The 16,115-nt window shown below is 47.5% G+C and overlaps 1 protein-coding gene across 1 annotated transcript; it reads left to right on the forward strand.

Annotated features, from left to right (window-relative positions):
• Positions 1 to 567: 567 nt before the first annotated feature.
• Positions 568 to 15,595, forward strand: ZNF696 (zinc finger protein 696). Its single transcript, XM_057737019.1, has 5 exons — positions 568 to 583; positions 1,046 to 1,527; positions 1,676 to 1,784; positions 3,107 to 3,181; positions 11,940 to 15,595. The coding sequence occupies exons 1-5, from the start codon at positions 568 to 570 to the stop codon at positions 13,043 to 13,045; spliced, it is 1,788 nt and encodes a 595-aa protein (XP_057593002.1). The 3' UTR covers positions 13,046 to 15,595.
• The last annotated feature ends 520 nt before the right edge of the window (positions 15,596 to 16,115 follow it).

The raw sequence follows: 16,115 nt of genomic DNA on the forward strand, positions 1-16,115 counted from the left end.
CGGGCTTCAGATTGTGTGGGCTCAGTGGTTGCGGCACACGGCCTCTCTAGCTGTGGTGCGTGGGCTCCAGAGTACGGCATTTTCCCTCCAACTCAGCATCCAATCTGGGATCATATCTTGCCTCTGGTTGCCGAGTCTCCTTAGGAATCTTTAGTGTGGAGCAGTTCCTCAGCCTTTCTTTTCTTCCCAGAGATGGTTTAATAGTTGCAAGGGGGAAACTGGTACCCAGACAGTCAAAAAACTTGACAACACTGACCGTGTGATCAAAATGATCAGTGGCCAGCGAAGAGCCAGTGGACACCGCGTCCCTCCACATGACCGCCAGAGGACACGTCGTTGCAGGATTCCAGCTGCAGAGGTGCGACCTGTGTCCAGTGATGAGAAAGGGAAGCCAGTGGGCAAGGGCTCACAGCAGGGTGGGAGCAAGCCTGGCACGTTCAGGCAATGGCGGCTGGCTTCAGGGCTGGGGGAGCTTGAGGAAGAGGTGAGACTGGAGAGGTGGGTGGAGGCGAGGGTCAGGCTGACGGAGGTAAGGCCTGCTGCCACCTGTGCACGGGGCCACCGTCGATGGCCCAGCCCACCTGTGAGGGTGCCACTCTGCCGCCCAGCATCAGGGGCCGGCCACCACCTGTGCTCCTGTCTGGCCAGTGGGCTGAGCACACAGGGTGGAAGTCTGAGCAGCAGGCTTCCACAGAAGGAGAATCTTGCAGAGGGACGTTGCTAGGCAGCCTCCCCCCAAGGGCTCTCTGGGCTGTGAGGTTTCCGGAAGCAGGTTAGAAGGAGGTGGCTGAGGAGAGACCACAGGAATCATCTACAGGAAAGTGCCCAGAGCTCGGAGAAACCACTCAGTGATGTGCTGGGGACAGGACGTTCGTCGCCCAGGCCCTATGACATGTGTCGAAGGCGGATGCTGTGAGGGTTAAACACAAGAGCATCCACTCTGCAGCGGACCCCAAGGCCGCCGTTCCTGTGGGGAAGCGTGCAACCCCACGACGCGTACGGAGCCCAGGGCACTCCCGCCCTCGGGACTGAATCCTGCCCACAGCCACGGGAGCCCCCGGGGAGCCCCCAGGCCTGGCCAACACCCTGCCCGCAGCCTGGGAGAGACCCCAGCGCAGGACCGGCCTGCCTGTGCCCGGACTCGCGCAGCCCAAGGAAACCGCGACATCACAGCCGCGCGTTGCTTCCGCCCTTAAGCGCGTGGTCCCTGAACACCAGCGGGGGGCAAGGCGCAGACGGCGGGGCGCGCGGGCCGGGGGCTCTGCGCCTCCTCCCTGGGGAGGGCCTCGCAGGGGTCCCCGCGGTTCCACCTGCCTCTTCCCCGGGGCGCTCCCCTTCCTCCACCAGCGCCGACGTCGTCCGGCCGTGCCGTCAGCAGGGGCTCCAAACCCGCTACCTCCGACCTCAGGCCTGGACCTGGCGGCGCCCCGCGGCCCAGCGCGGAGGGCCCGCGCGCGACGGGGGAGCGCCCGGGAGGCCTCCCAAAGGTCTGCGGAGCGAAGCCCCGCAGGGGCGGAACGGGTGCATGTGAAGGGGGCCGGACAACGGCCGAGGGTCTAGCGCGCGAAGCTGGGGAAGCCGCCCCTGACCCGCGACGGCAGGCGGGCGGCGCCAGCGGCTCCAGCGCCCGCCCTCGCCTTCCAGGGCAGCTGAGGCTGGTCCTCCGGCGCCCTAGAGCGTCAACGGAAGTGCCGCACCTCCGAGGAAGAGGAGGCGGCGCTTCCGGCGGGCGGCGGGGGCTCCGGGTGAGTGGCGGCGCGGCGGCGCGGCGGCGCTGGACGCGGGTGAGGTGGGGGAGCGGCGTGGGAGGCGGCCGACACCCGGCCGTTCCGAGCGGGAAGCTGACCTGGGGTGTAGGGCCGCACCGTCCCCACGAGGCACGGGGCCCCTGTCTGTCCTAGGCTCTCCGTGCGGAAGGGCTCAACATCCGGGAGGGGAGCGGAAGCGGGGGGCGGCCCTACCCTCGGCGCGGCCCGGGGACACCCTCCCCCCACCCAGCGCGACGGCCCGGGGACAGCCTCACACAGTTCTCTGGCGTGAAATCACTGTATGGCTTGAAGGCCTTTGTGAATCGTCGTTGCCCGCCAGGCCAGTGCACTTTTTCTCCTTCCAGCGATGTATGAGGGCGCCTGTCCATGCTCATAAAGTGCCCCTGTTTTTTCACAGTGAAACATCTTAAATTCCATTTTTAATTGCAAACGAGGTGGGCCAATGTGGGACTTCTGTTAAAAACTGTATGTTGGCTACTTTTTTATTTTTTTAATATTCATTTCTTATTTTTGGCAGCGTGGGGCCTCAGCTGGGGGACGTGGGCTCCTCCGCTGAGGCGCGCGCTCCGGCGCACACGGGCTCTGTAGTTGTGGCGGGGGCTCTGTAGTTGTGGCGGGGGCTCTTAGTGGCCCGGCGGCATGTGGGCTCTCAGCTCCTGGACCAGGGATCCAACCGGCATCCCTGCGTCGGAAGGCGGATTCTTAACCACGGGACCACGGGGGAGGTCCTGGCTACTTGTTTATTTTCTTCTGCTGGTTACCTGTTAATAACTTTTACTAGTTTTTCATGTTTTCTCATGTGTGTATAGTGGGTTTTATATAGTGAGGATATGAACCTTTATGTTGCAAATATCTCTCCCTCATTTTTTTTTCTTTCTGTTTTTTACACTAAGTATCCTTATGTAGTTAAATCTGTCAGACTTTACCTTTGTTTCCTCAATCCAAAACTGCATGATTCCGATTGTTTTTTATTTTTTTGGTTTCATATTTTTATACTCAGATCTTTATAATCATCAAGAAAAAATTTAAATACATAGAAATTTCTTCAGACACTTGAGGACTGCTTAAAGGTTCTGGTGGTTCCTCGTGGAGCTGAGACCACAGCAGGCAGCTAACAGGTCTCTGCTCCTAATCTGCCGGGAGGCAGGGGCGGCCCAGGGGAGTCAGCATGGCCTAGACAGAGCTCCCTGAGGGCGTCCCATGGAACACAAGTTTCTGGAGTGTCTGCTTACTGAAGATCTTAACTCCTTAAGGGCCCTCTAGGTAGGCTCTGACCTCACCCCCACACTCTCTGTCACTTTCTCCCCTTCTTTCTCTTTTCTCTGGTGTTTCTACAGGAAGCAGCAAGCAGAACCCGGCCCTGGCTCTCCGGAACACCACGGAGAGGGCTACACTGATGGACACATGCACAGGTGAGGGGCAGCCAGGCCCAGGGGGACATCCTGGGGTCAGGGATGTGGGGACAGCTTAGGAATCGGGGCTCCCACGTCCATGTGCCTGGCTACTCTGGAGATGTCACTAGGCTCGGGCAGCTTCTAACCATCTCAGCTCCCCACCTCTGTGCCTGCTGTGCCCCCCAGCCCCTCCCTCCTTTGCGCTTCTGGCCACGCTCTACGTCCTGTTCGCTCTCTCTAGTCACCCTGCATGGAGACCTCTGAGAACAAGAATTTTATTTTTCAAATTATAGTTGATTTACCATACCACATCTTCTTTATCCATTCGTCTGTGGATGGACATTTAGGCTCTTTCCATGTCTTGGCTATTGTGAATAGTGCTGTGAACATTGGGTGTACGTATCTTTTTGAATTAGAGTTTTCTCTGGATATATGTCCAGGAGTGGGATTGCTGGATCATATGGTAGCTCTATTTTTAGTTTCTTAAGGCCGCTCCATACTGTTCTCCGTAATGGCTGTGCCAATTTACATTCCCACCAACAGTGTAGGAGGGTTCCCTTTTCTCCACACCCTCTCCAGCATTTATTGTTTGTAGATTTTTTTTTGGTGATGGTCATTTTGACCAGTGTGAAGTGGTACCTCATTGTAGTTTTGATTTGCATTTCTCTAATAAGTAGCGATGTTGAGCATCTTTTCATGTGTCTGTTGGCCATATGTACGTCTTCTTTGGAGAAATGTCTGTTTGGGTCTTCTGCCAGTTTTTTTGATTGAGTTGTTTTTTTGTTACTCAGTTGGATGAGCTGCTTGTATATTTTGAAAATTAAGACCTTGTCATTTGCAACATTTGCAAATAGTTTCTCCCAGTCCATAGCTTGTCTTTTTGTTTTGTTTATGGTTTCCTTTGCTGTGCAAAAGCTTTTAAGTTTGATTAGGTCTCCTTTATTTATTTTTGCTTTTATTTCTTTTGCTTTGGGAGACTGACCTGGGAAAATATTGCTATGATTTATGTCAGGGAAAGTTTTGCCTGTGTTCTCTTCTAGGAGTTTTATGATGTCATGTCTTATATTTAAAAGTCTTTAAGCCATTTTGAGTTTTTGTGTATAGTGTGAGGGAGTAGTCTAACTTCATTGATTTACATGTGGCTATCCAGCTTTCCCAGCACCACTTGCTGAACAGACTGTCTTTTTTTTCTTTTTAACTTTTTATTTTTTTATTTTTGACAATAAACTGCATGTATTTAGAGTGTACAATTTGGTATCCGTCTCCCAATCCGTTCACCCCCCCCCAGCCCTCCCCACTTTCCCCACTTGGTGTCCATATGTTTGTTCTCTGCATCTGTGTCTCTATTTCTGCCTTGCAAACTGGTTGATTTGTACCATTTTTCTATAGTCCACATATATGTGTTAATATACAATATTTGTTTTTCTCTTTCTGACTCACTTCCCTCTGTATGACAGTCTCTAGGTCCTCCATGTCTCTACAAATGTCCCAGTTTCATTGCTTTTTACAGCTGAGTAATATTCCATTGTATGTATGTACCACATCTTCTTTATCCATTCATCTGTTGATGGACATTTAGGTTGCTTCCATGTCCTGGCTATTGTAAATAGTGCTGCAGTGAACATTGGAGTGCATGTGTCTTTTTGAATTATGGTATTCTCTGGGTATATGCCCAGGGGTGGGATTGCTGGGTCATATGGTAGTTCTATTTTTAGTTTTGCAAGGAACCTCTATAGTGTTCTCCATTCTGGTTGTATCAGTTTACGTTCCCACCAGCAATGCAAGAGCATTCCTTTTTCTCCACACCCTCTCCAGCATGTACTATTTGTCGATTTTCTGATGATGCCCATTCTCACCGGTGTGAGGTGATACCTCATTGTCATTTTGATTTGCATTTCTCTAATAATTAGTGATGTTGGGCAGCTTTTCATGTGCCTCTTGGCCATCCGTATGTCTTCTTTGGAGAAATGCCTCTTTAGGTCTTCTGCCCATTTTTTCATTGGGTTGTTTACTTTTTTGATATTGAGCTGGATAAACTGTTTATATATTTTGGAGATGAATCCTTTGTCTGTTGATTCAGTTGCAAATATTTTTTCCCATTCTGAGGGTTGTCTTTTCGTCTTGCTTATAGCTTCCTTTGCTGTGCAGAAGCATTGAAGTTTCATTAGGTCCCACTTATTTATTTTTGTTTTTATTTCCATTCTTCTAGGGGGTGGATCAAAAAAGATCTTGCTGTTACTTACATCGAAGAGTGTTCTTCCTATGTTTTCCTCCAGGAGTTCTATAGTGTCTGGCCTTACATTTAGGTTTTTTATCCATTTGGAGTTTATTTTTGTGTATGGTGTTAGGAAGTGTTCTAATTTCATTCTTTTACACGTAGCTGTCCAGTTTTCCCAGCACCACTTATTGAAGATGCTGCCTTTTCTCCATTGTATATCCTTGCCTCCTTTGTCATAGATTAGTTGACCGTAGCTTATCTCTGGGCTTTCTATCCTGTTCCATTGATCTATATTTCTGTTTTTGTGCCAGTACCATACTGTCTTGATTACTGTAGCCTGGTAGTGTAGCCTGGTAGTATAGCCTAAAGTCAGGAAGCCTGATTCCACCAACTCCATCTTTCCTTCTCAAGATTGCTTTGGCTAGTCAGGGTCTTTTGCATTTCCATACAAATCGTAAAATTTCTCGTTCTAGTTCTGTGAAAAATGCCATTGGTAATTTGATCAGGATTGCATTGAATCTGTAAATTGCTTTCGGTAATATAGTCATTTTCACAATGTTGATTCTTCCAATCCAAGAACATGGTATGTCCCTCCATCTGTTTGTGTCTTCTTTGATTTCTTTCATGAGTGTCTTATAGTTTTCTGAGTACAGGTCTTTGACCTCCTTGGTTCGGTTTATTCCTAGGTATCTTATTCTTTTTGTTGCAATGGTGAATGGGATTGTTTCCTTAATTTCTCTTTCTGATCTTTCATTGTTGGTGTATAGAAATGCAAAAGAGGGCTTCCTAGGTGGCGCAGTGGTTAAGAATCCGCCTGCCAATGCAGAGGTCACGGGTTCGATCCCAGCTCCAGGAAGATCCCACATGCCGCGGAGCAACTAAGCCTGTGTGCCCAAAAAAAAAAAAAAAGAAAGAAAGAAATGCAAAAGATTTCTGTGTGTTAATTTTGTATCCTGCAACTTTACCAAATTCATTGATTAGCTCAAGTAGTTTCCTGGTGGCATCTTTAGGATTTTCTATGTATAGTATCATGTCATCTGCAGACAGTGACCGTTTTACTTCTTTTCCAATTTGGATTCCTTTGATTTCTTTTTCTTCTCTGATTGCTGTGGCAAGGACTTCCAAAACGATGTTGAACAGGAGTGGCGAGAGTGGACATCCTTGTCTTGTTCCTGATCTTAGAGGGAATGCTTGCAGTTTTTCACCATTGAGAATGATGTTTGCTGTGTGTTTGTCATATATGGCCTTTATTATGTTGAGGTAGGTTCCCTCTATGCCCACCTTCTGGAGAGTTTTTATCATACATGGGTGTTGAATTTTGTCAAAAGCTTTTTCTGCATCTATTGAGATGATCATGTGGTTTCTATCCTTCAGTTTGTTAATATGGTGTATCACATTGATTGATTTGCGTATATTGAAGAATCCTTGCATTCCAGGGACAAACCCCACTTGATCATGGTGTATGATCCTTTTAATGTGTTGTTGGATTCTGTTGGCTAGTATTTTGCTGAGGATTTTTGCATCTAAATTCATCAGTGATATTGGTCTGTAGTTTTCTTTTTTTGTAGTATCTTTGTCTGGTTTTGGTATCAGGGTGATGGTGGCTTCATAAAATGAGTTTGGGAGTGTTCCTTCCTCTGCAATGTTTTGGAAGAGTTTGAGAAGGATGGGTGTTAGCTCTTCTCTAAATGCTTGGTAGAATTCACCTGTGAAGCGATCTGGTCCTGGACTTTTGTTTGTTGGGAGATTTTTAATCACAGTTTCAATTTCATTCCTTGTGATTGGTCTGTTCATATTTTCTATGTCTTCCTGATTCTGTCTTGGAAGGTTATACTTTTCTAAGAATCTGTCCATTTCATCCACGTTCTCCATTTTATTGGCATATACTTGCTTGTAGGTATCTCTTATGGTGCTTTTTATTTCTGTGGTGTCTGTTGTAACTTCTCCTGTTTCTTTTCTAATTTATTGATTTGAGTCCTCTCCCTCTTTTTCTTGATGAGTCTTGCTAGAGGTTTATCAATTTTATTTATCTTCTCAAAGAACCAGCTTTTACTTTTATTGATTTTTGCTATTGTTTTCTTTGTCTCTATTTCATTTATTTCTGCTCTGATCTTTATGATTTCTCTCTGTCTACTCACTTTGGGTTTTCTTTGCTCTTCTTTCTCGAGTTTCTTTAGGTGTAAGGTGAGATTGTTTATTTGGGATGTTTCTTGTTTATTGAGGTAGGATTGTATCGCTATAAACTTCCCTCTTAGAACTGCCTTTGCTGCATCCCATAGGTTTTGGATCATTGTGTTTTCATTGTGATTTGTCTCTAGGTACTTTTGGATTTCCTCTTTGATTTCTTCAGTGATCTGTTGGTTATTTAGTAGCATATTGTTTAGCCTCCATGTGTTTTTGTTTTTTACATTCTTTTTCCTGTAATTGATTTCTAATCTCATAGCGTTGTGGTCAGAAAAGATGCTTGATAGGATTTCAATTTTCTTGAATTTACCAAGGCTTGATTTATGACCCAAAATGTGATCTATCCTGGAGAATGTTCCATGTGCACTTGGGAAGAATGTGTAATCTGCTGTTTTTGGATGTAATGTCCTGTAGATATCTATTAAATCAAGCTGATTTATTGTGTCATTTAAAGCTGTGTTTCTTTATTAATTTTCTGTGTGGATGATCTGTCCATTGGTGTAAATGGGGTGTTAAGGTCCCCTACTATGATTGTGTTCCTGTCAATTTCCCCTTTCATAGTTGTTAGCATTTGCCTTATGTATTGAGGTGCTCCTGTATTGGGTGCATATATATTTATCATTGTTATCTCTTCTTGGATTGATCCCTCAATCTTTATGTAGTGTCCTTTCTTGTCTCTTGTAACATTTTTTATTTTAAACTCTGTTTTATCTGATATGAGTATCTCTACTCCAGCTTTCTTTTGATTTCCATTTGCATGGAATATCTTTTTCCATGCCCTCACTTGCAGTCTGTATGTGTCCCTAGGTCTGAAGTGGGTCTCTTGTAGACAGCATATATATGGGTCTTGTTTTTGTATCCATTCAGCTAGTCTGTGTCTTCGGTTGGTGCATTTAGTCCATTTACATTCAAGGTAATTATTAATATGTATGTTCCTCTTACCATTTTGTTAATTGTTTTGTTTTTGTTTCTGTAGGTCCTTTTCTTCTCTTCTGTTTCCCACTTAGAGAAGTTCCTTTAGCATTTGTGGTAGGGCTGGTTTGGTGGTGCTGAATTCTCTTAGCTGTTGCTTGTCTGTAAAGCTTTTGATTTCTCCATCAAATCTGAATGAGGTCCTTGCTGGGTAGAGTATTCTAGGTTGTAGGTTCTTCCCTTTCATCACTTTAAATATATCGTGCCACTCCCTTCTGGCTTGCAGAGTTTCTGCTGAGAAATCAGCTGTTAACCTGATGGGAGTTCCCTTGTATGTTATTTGTCGTTTTTCCCTTGTTGCTTTTAATAACTTTTCTCTGTGTTTAATTTTTGTCCATTTGACTACTATATGTCTTGGCGTGTTTCTCCTTGGGTTTATCCTTCCTGGGACTCTCTGTGCTTCCTGCACTTGGGTAGCTATTTCCTTTCCCATGTTAGGGAAGTTTTCAACTATAATCTCTTCCAGTATTTTCTCAGATCCTTTCTCTCTCTCTTCTCCTTCTGAGACCCCTATAATGCGAATGTTGGTGCATTTAACGTTGTCCCAGAGGTCTCTTAGGCTGTCTTCAGGTCTTTTCATTCTTTTTTCTTTATTCTTTTCTGCATCAGTGATTATCACCATTCTGTCTTCCAGGTCACTGATTCACCCTTCTGCCTCCGTTAATCTGCTATTGGTTCCTTCTAGTGTATTTTTCATTTCAGTTATTGTGTTGCATATCTCTGTTTGTTTGTTCTTTAATTCTTCTAGGTCTTCAGTAAACTTTTCTTGCAACTTTTCAATCTTTGCATCCCGTCTTTTTTCAAAGTCCTGGATCATCTTCACCATCATTATTCTGAATTCTTTTTCCAGAAGAGTGCCTATCTCCTCTTCATTTAGTTGTTTTTCTGGTGTTTTATCTTGTCCCTTCATTTGGTACAAAGTCTTTTGCCTTTTCATTTTCTCTGTCTTTCTGTGGCTGTGATTTTCAGTTCCACAAGATGAAATACTGCTGATACTGTTTGATTCTGCTGTCTGCTTTCTTGTGGAGGAAGCTGTCTAGGAGGCTAGTGGCTGCTTCCTGATGGGAGGGACTGATGGTGGGTTGGGCTGGGTGGGTGGAGCTCAGTAAAACTTTAATCCGATTTGGTGGGAGGAGCTCAGTGACACTTTAATCTGCTTGTCTGCCAAAGGGTGAGGCTGTGTTCCCATCCTGGTGGTCCTTTGGCCTGAGGTGACCCAGCACTGGAGCTTACAGGCTCTTTGGTGGAGCTAATGGTGGACTCTGGGAGGGCTCACGCCAATGAGCACTTTTCTCAGAACCCCTGCTGCCAGTGCCCCTGTCTCCTCAGTGAGCCACAGCTGCCCCCCACCTCTGCAGGCAACCCTCCAACACCAGCAGGTAGGTCTGGTTCAGTCTCCCATGCGGTCACTGCTCCTTCCCCCTGGGTCCTGGTGAGCACACTTTTTTGTGTGTCCTCCAAGAGTGGTGTCTCCATTTCCCCCAGTCCTGTGGAGGTCCTGCAATCAAATCCCACTGGCTTTCAAAGTCTGATTCTCTGGGGATTCCTCCTCCTGTTGCTGGACCCCCAGGTTAGGAAGCCTGATGTGGGGCTCAGAACCCTCAGGATTTCTGTGGTATAACTGTTCTCCAGCTTGTGAGTCACCCACCCAGCATTTGTTGGATTTGATTTTAACGTGATTGCACCCTACCGTCTCATTGCGGCTTCTCCTTTGTCTCTGGATGTGGGGTGGGTTTTTTTGGTGAGTTCCAGTGTCTTTCTGTTGATGGTTGTTCAGCAGTTAGTTGTAATTCCAGTGCTCTTGCAAGAGGGAGTGAGCGCACATCCTCCACCTCCGCCATCTTGATTCTTCTCTACCGAGACTGTCTTTTCATTGTATATTCTTGCCTCCTTTGTCGAAGGGTAATTGATGGTAGGTATGTGAGTTTTTTTCTGGGCTCTCTATTCTGTTGCATTGATCCATATGTCTGTTTTTGTGCCACTGCCATGCTGTTTTAATTACTTTAGCTTTGTAGTATTGTCTGAAGTCTGGCAGGGTTTTGTCTCCAGCTTTGAAGAGCAAGAATATTAATTCTTGGCTTTTTCTCACCAGGGCCCAGCAGTGTCAGCTGGCCTGGGTTCAGTGTTGTTGACCAGGAAGTGTGTGGTGGATGAGAATCTGGCTACCTCCCACCCACTGGCCATCTCCCTCTTGAGCTCCAGGCCCTTCTGTTCTGAAGATCTCAGGCCACAAAGCTGAGGGCTCATATTCAGTTTCTTGTTGTTGCTGTTGTTGAATTCACACATGACCAGTGCTAACAAGTACACCATCTTCCCTTGGCAAAGACACGTGCCCTGTTTCATACTCTTCCTCATCATACTCTGCCCTGAGATTCTGGTTCAGCAGTGGAGCCTGGGGAGAACATGACTGGTTGCCCCGAGCACACCTGCACCTGTTCTCCCGGGAAGTCACAGAACCCTCGTGGCAGGTTATTTGGCCACCATGTCCCCACACATCATCCCTCGGTGTGTGAGCCCAGGATGGCCCAGAGGCTCCGCCCTGGCGCCGCCCTTCAGGCCCAGGACATGCAAGCCACCGTCTGCCTCCCTCATCTGACCCTGATCCTGACCAGATCCGGCCTAGGCAGCGTTCTATACAGAGTGTGGAGGAAACGCAGTAAAACCACCCATTCAGAAAAGGAGTAGAGAAAGCACTCTGGGTTGCTGGCCTGAGTGTATATGTGAGATATATGGCCTGGAGGGCGGCGAGGCTGAGGGCTGGGTCCCAGCATCAGAGTGGTGACCAGCACCTGTGCCGGGGACTGAGCTTCTTGGTTAGGATGTCTGGCAGCCCAGGTTCTGCCTTTTGGGAAAACTTCTGTCTGTCGGGGTTGTGACACTGGGCATTGGGTGCTTTGGGATGAGGCTTTTCCGTTCGGGGTGGCCTGTGCATTCTAGAATGTTGAGCAGCCTTCCTGGCTTCTCCCCCCAGGTGCCAAGAGCACTCCCTCCCCACTGTGATGCCAAAAGCATATTCAGACATGGCCACACGTGCCTGCTCTACTGCCAACCACTTTCCTTTGTGTTCCAAGCCATGTGGCTGAACCAGGGAGTCACCATAGCCTGGGGGTCTGTGTCCTGCATGCCTGAGACCAGGCAGACTGAGGGTAGAGGCTTGGTTCTGACATCACAGGGGAGGCTCTGATTAGCTTTCCCCCAGTCCCTTGTGTGTTCCTGTCACCACAGGTGCTAGAAGTAGGGGAGGAAAGCTGGGCAAGAGGAGGACCAGCAGGATGATGGGTGCCTGCTGCCCACTGGCATCTCACCATTCCCTGTGTTCATGCGGCTTTCCTGTGTTGTCTGCGTGCTGTTAGCAGAGCCCTCTTCTGTCTTAAGCTGTGCATCTCTGCCCCTTTTTTCCAGCATTCCCAGCACGGGCATCAAGTGGCGGCCGGGCTTCCAGCTATGCTGCCTCAGCAGCTGAGCAAGGGGCTCAGAGTGCAGGGCTGATGCCACTGCAGGCAGCCCTGGATGAAGGGGGTTGCCATGGAGAGGCTGTGCCAGGACTGTTCCAGGGGCCTCCCCAGGCACGGCAGTTTCCAGACCCTTGTGGGAATGAGAAAGCTGGACAGAGGCCCAGAGGTTCCCCTCGGGGACTGGTTATTTATGAGGAAACTGGAGAGCAGAATGGCCATACGAACAATGTGTCTGGGTCAGTGGTCACCCTGAATGCAGCCTCTGCGACCAGTGGGAGAGGCCACTGGAAAGGACGGCTTTATCCATGCAGCACCTGTGACAGGAGCTTCAAATGCTATTCGGACGTGGTGAAACACCAGAGCATCCACTCTGGGGAGAAGCCCTATGAGTGCAGTGACTGTGGGAAAGCCTTCATTCACAGCTCCCATGTCGTCAGGCACCAGCGCATTCACAATGGGGAGAAGCCTTACGTGTGTAAGGAGTGTGGGAAAGCCTTCAGCCAGAGCTTCAACCTCATTAGACACCAGAGAATCCACACAGGGGAGAAGCCTTACGAGTGCACCGAGTGTGGCAAGTCCTTCAGTCAGAGGTCAGATGCTGTCAAGCACCAGAGAATTCACACTGGGGAGCGGCTGTACGAGTGTAGCGAGTGTGGGAAAACCTTCATTCACAGCTCAAACGTCGTCCGGCATCAGCGCATTCACCACGGAGAGAATCCCTATGAGTGCAGAGAATGTGGGAAAGCGTTCAGCCAGAGCTCCAACCTGGTTCAGCACCAGCGGGTCCACACTGGAGAAAAGCCCTACACCTGCCAGGAGTGTGGCCGTGCCTTCAGCCGCAGCTCCTTCCTCAGCGAGCACCGGCGCATCCACACTGGAGAGAAGCCCTATGAGTGCGGTGACTGTGGCCGTGCCTTCAGGGCCCTGTCTGGCTTCTTCCGGCACCAGAGGATCCACACTGGGGAGAAGCCTTTCCGCTGTGCCCAGTGCGGCAGGGCCTTCCGCCTGAGCTTTCACCTCATCCAGCACCAGCGGGTTCACGGCATGGAGTGAACGTGCTGTGGGCTGCATGTGGAGTGGAAATCAGTAAATAAGGTTAGAGGGTGGATACAGCACCCTTCACTCTTTGCCTGCGCCCCAGGCTTGTGCACTTTGCTCCACAGGCCTCGGGATGATAAAGCTGTCTTGGTGGTCTACAGGGCTGCCCATGGAGGCCTGCAGTTTGTCTACTGCCGCCTTGCCAGGAGCACCAGAGAGCAAAGAGGAGGCTTGGAGAAGGAGCCATGATGGTGACGTGTGCATCTTAAGTTAATTTATTTCATTTTCACAGCACTGGGTTCTTTTCCTGACAATTTACATAGGGTGGAATGCATAGACCTTAAGTGTTTGGTTTTAAGGGTTTCAGTAAGTATAACCTGTCTTGACCTTTATGACCACCACACTATCAAGATGTAGACTATTTCCATCACCCCAAAGAGTTTCCTTATGCCCCTTCAAGTCAGCCCTCTCATCCTCAGGCAACCAATGATCTCGTTTCTGTCACTAGTTTTGCTTGTTCTAGAATGTTGTATCAATAGTGATATAATTTATACTATTTTCTGCCTTTTTCCCTTTGCTTAATGTTTTCTGAGATTTATCCATGTATCAGTAGTTTTCTTTTTTAAGTTTCCTAGCATTTTTGAAAAGTCAAGAATCACTTTCTACCCTGTATCAATGCTGTATGCTTATGTCTGTGTCTTTCTATCGAAGTATCAGCCCCTGTAGCGAGAATTATTTTAGCACAGCCCCAGATACAGGATGTGCACTCCACAAAAAAATACACAGGGGAGTTTATGAAAGATAGGCCTAGAGGAGAGACCATAGGCTTGGCCGGAAGGAGGAGGTATTGAGTCACTTGTTTTCATGCCATTTCAGAGTGTACAGAACTCTTCTCAGGCTCAGGAAGGTAGTATGAGATAAAGCAAGTTTAAGACACTTGTACTTTCAACAAGTGTTTCCTAAGCACTAGCTTTCCAGGCTCTGTGCCACTGTTGTAGGGAAACAAAGTCACTATGATGGCTGCACTCAGTACCAGGAGTAAATACAGGGGGCCAGTGACACCGGAGGGCAGCAAACAGGCCTAGGACAAGGGAGACACTGGGACAGGCACCCCAGGGAGGGGGTCCTGAGCACGTGGATTAAATGTTGTGTACAAAGCAAAGGTCAGGGCACACAAGGGGATGTGAAGAGGATAAGAAATGTGCTTACCCACAGGACCTTGCAATTCGTAGTTGGGAGATCAGGCAAAAAGTATATGTAGACCGTGGTCTAGGTGAGCTTACTAATATTTCACATCACAAGATAGTAGTTATAGACACCTGTAAATGTTACTTGCCAGATAGGAAAGGAGAGGTGTCTTTGCTGGGGATGATACTCTGTGTGTATCATAAAACTCTGCCGTAACAAACTGAGGTGGTATTATTGAAAGTCTGTTGTAATGACTAAGACAAATCTGAGCAGTCACCTGGCCACAAGTCCTGGGGGGTCCAGCTGTGGACCCAGATCTGTCCTGGTCAAGCTGTGGTTTGGTGCCACTTCGTGGGAACTGTCTGCTCTAGCTTAACTATTGACTGTGAATTATTTGGGTCCTGTAGCTGGCTGGGACTTCCAAAATACTAGCTAAGTTCTAGGGCTCTTGTTGGCACCTATTTCTTCTATGGTGTGAGCTTAGGCTACTGGGTTGTGCAGCCTGTGGGGGTAGACTTGCCCGCAGAGTGCATTCAGTGGCACCACAGCTACTGGGCCAAGGTGAGGTGGTAAGCTGACCATGCTGAGCCAAGACTGGGGTTTGTGGTGCCTCCCAGGTAGCTCTTTGCAGGAGAACTTCCCCTACTTAGATCCTGTAGTGTCCCTGATCATAAGATTAAAGCAGTGAGCTGAGAGAAATCACCAAGTACACAGGAAGGTGAGTCTCACTGACTGGAGGTCAACAAAATCAGCAAAGAACAGATATAAACCACAAAGAAGTGCAGATACTGAAATTGTCAGATAATGCAGGCAAGAGAATAGTTATGTATGAAGTTTTAAAGAAATAAGACAACCTTCGTGCTAAAATCTGGAACAAGACAAGGATGCCCACTGTCACCATTTCTAATTGAACATAGTACTTGAAGTCCTAGTCACAGCACTCAGATATGAAAGAGAAATAAAAGGTATCCAAAAACCAGGGAAGAGATAAAGTTGTCATTATATGCAGATGACATGATACTATATATAGAAAGCCCTAAAGAGTCCAAACAAAAACTACTAGAACTGATAAATTCTGCAGGGTAGCAGGATACAATATTAACATACAGAAACCTGTTGCCTTTCTTTACATTAACAATGAAATTTCAGAAAGGGAGAGTAAAAAAACAATCCCAGGACTTCCCTGGTGGTCCATTGGTTACGAATCCACCTTCTAATGCAGGGGACTCAGGTTCGATCCGCAGTCAGGGAACTAAGATCCCACAGGCCGTGGGGCAACTAAGCCTACACGCTGCAACTATAGAGACCATGCCCCACAACTAGAGAGATCACGTGCAGCAACTACTGAGCCTGCACACTCTGGAGCCCGCACACCACAACTAGAGAGAAGCCCCTGTGCTGCAACAAAGACCCGATGCAGCCAAATAAATAAAACAGTCCCTTTTAAGATTGCATCAAAAAATAAAGTAAAATACTTAGGAATAAACCTGACCTGGAGGTGAAAGACTTCCATGCTGAGAACTATGAAGCACTGATAAAAGAAACTGAAGATGATTTAAAGAAATGGAAAGACATGCTTTTGGACTGGAAGAATTAATATTTTAAAATGGCCATACTACCCAAAGCAACCTACAGATTTAATGTGATCCTGATCAAATTACCCATGACGTATTTCACAGAACTAGAATAACTAATCCTGACATTTATGTGGAACCACAAAAGACCGAGAATTGCCAAAGCAACCCTGAGGGAAAAGAAAAGCAGGAGGCATAGCACTCCCAGACTTCAGACAATACTACAAAGCTACCCTAATCAAAACAGCATGGCATTGGCACAAAAACAGACATATGGATCAGTGGAACAGAACAGAGAGCCCAGAAATAAACTCACACACCTA

The sequence above is a fragment of the Hippopotamus amphibius genome, chromosome 5, assembly GCF_030028045.1.
Source record: "Hippopotamus amphibius kiboko isolate mHipAmp2 chromosome 5, mHipAmp2.hap2, whole genome shotgun sequence".
NCBI classification, from domain to species: domain Eukaryota; kingdom Metazoa; phylum Chordata; class Mammalia; order Artiodactyla; family Hippopotamidae; genus Hippopotamus; species Hippopotamus amphibius.

Coding starts and splice junctions, on each gene's coding strand:
- ZNF696 (XM_057737019.1), top strand. Junction 1,528..1,675: donor CAGGGGCGGAACGGGTGCAT/GTGAAGGGGGCC, acceptor CCGGCGCCCTAG/AGCGTCAACGGAAGTGCCGC. Junction 1,785..3,106: donor CGCGGCGGCGCTGGACGCGG/GTGAGGTGGGGG, acceptor GTGTTTCTACAG/GAAGCAGCAAGCAGAACCCG.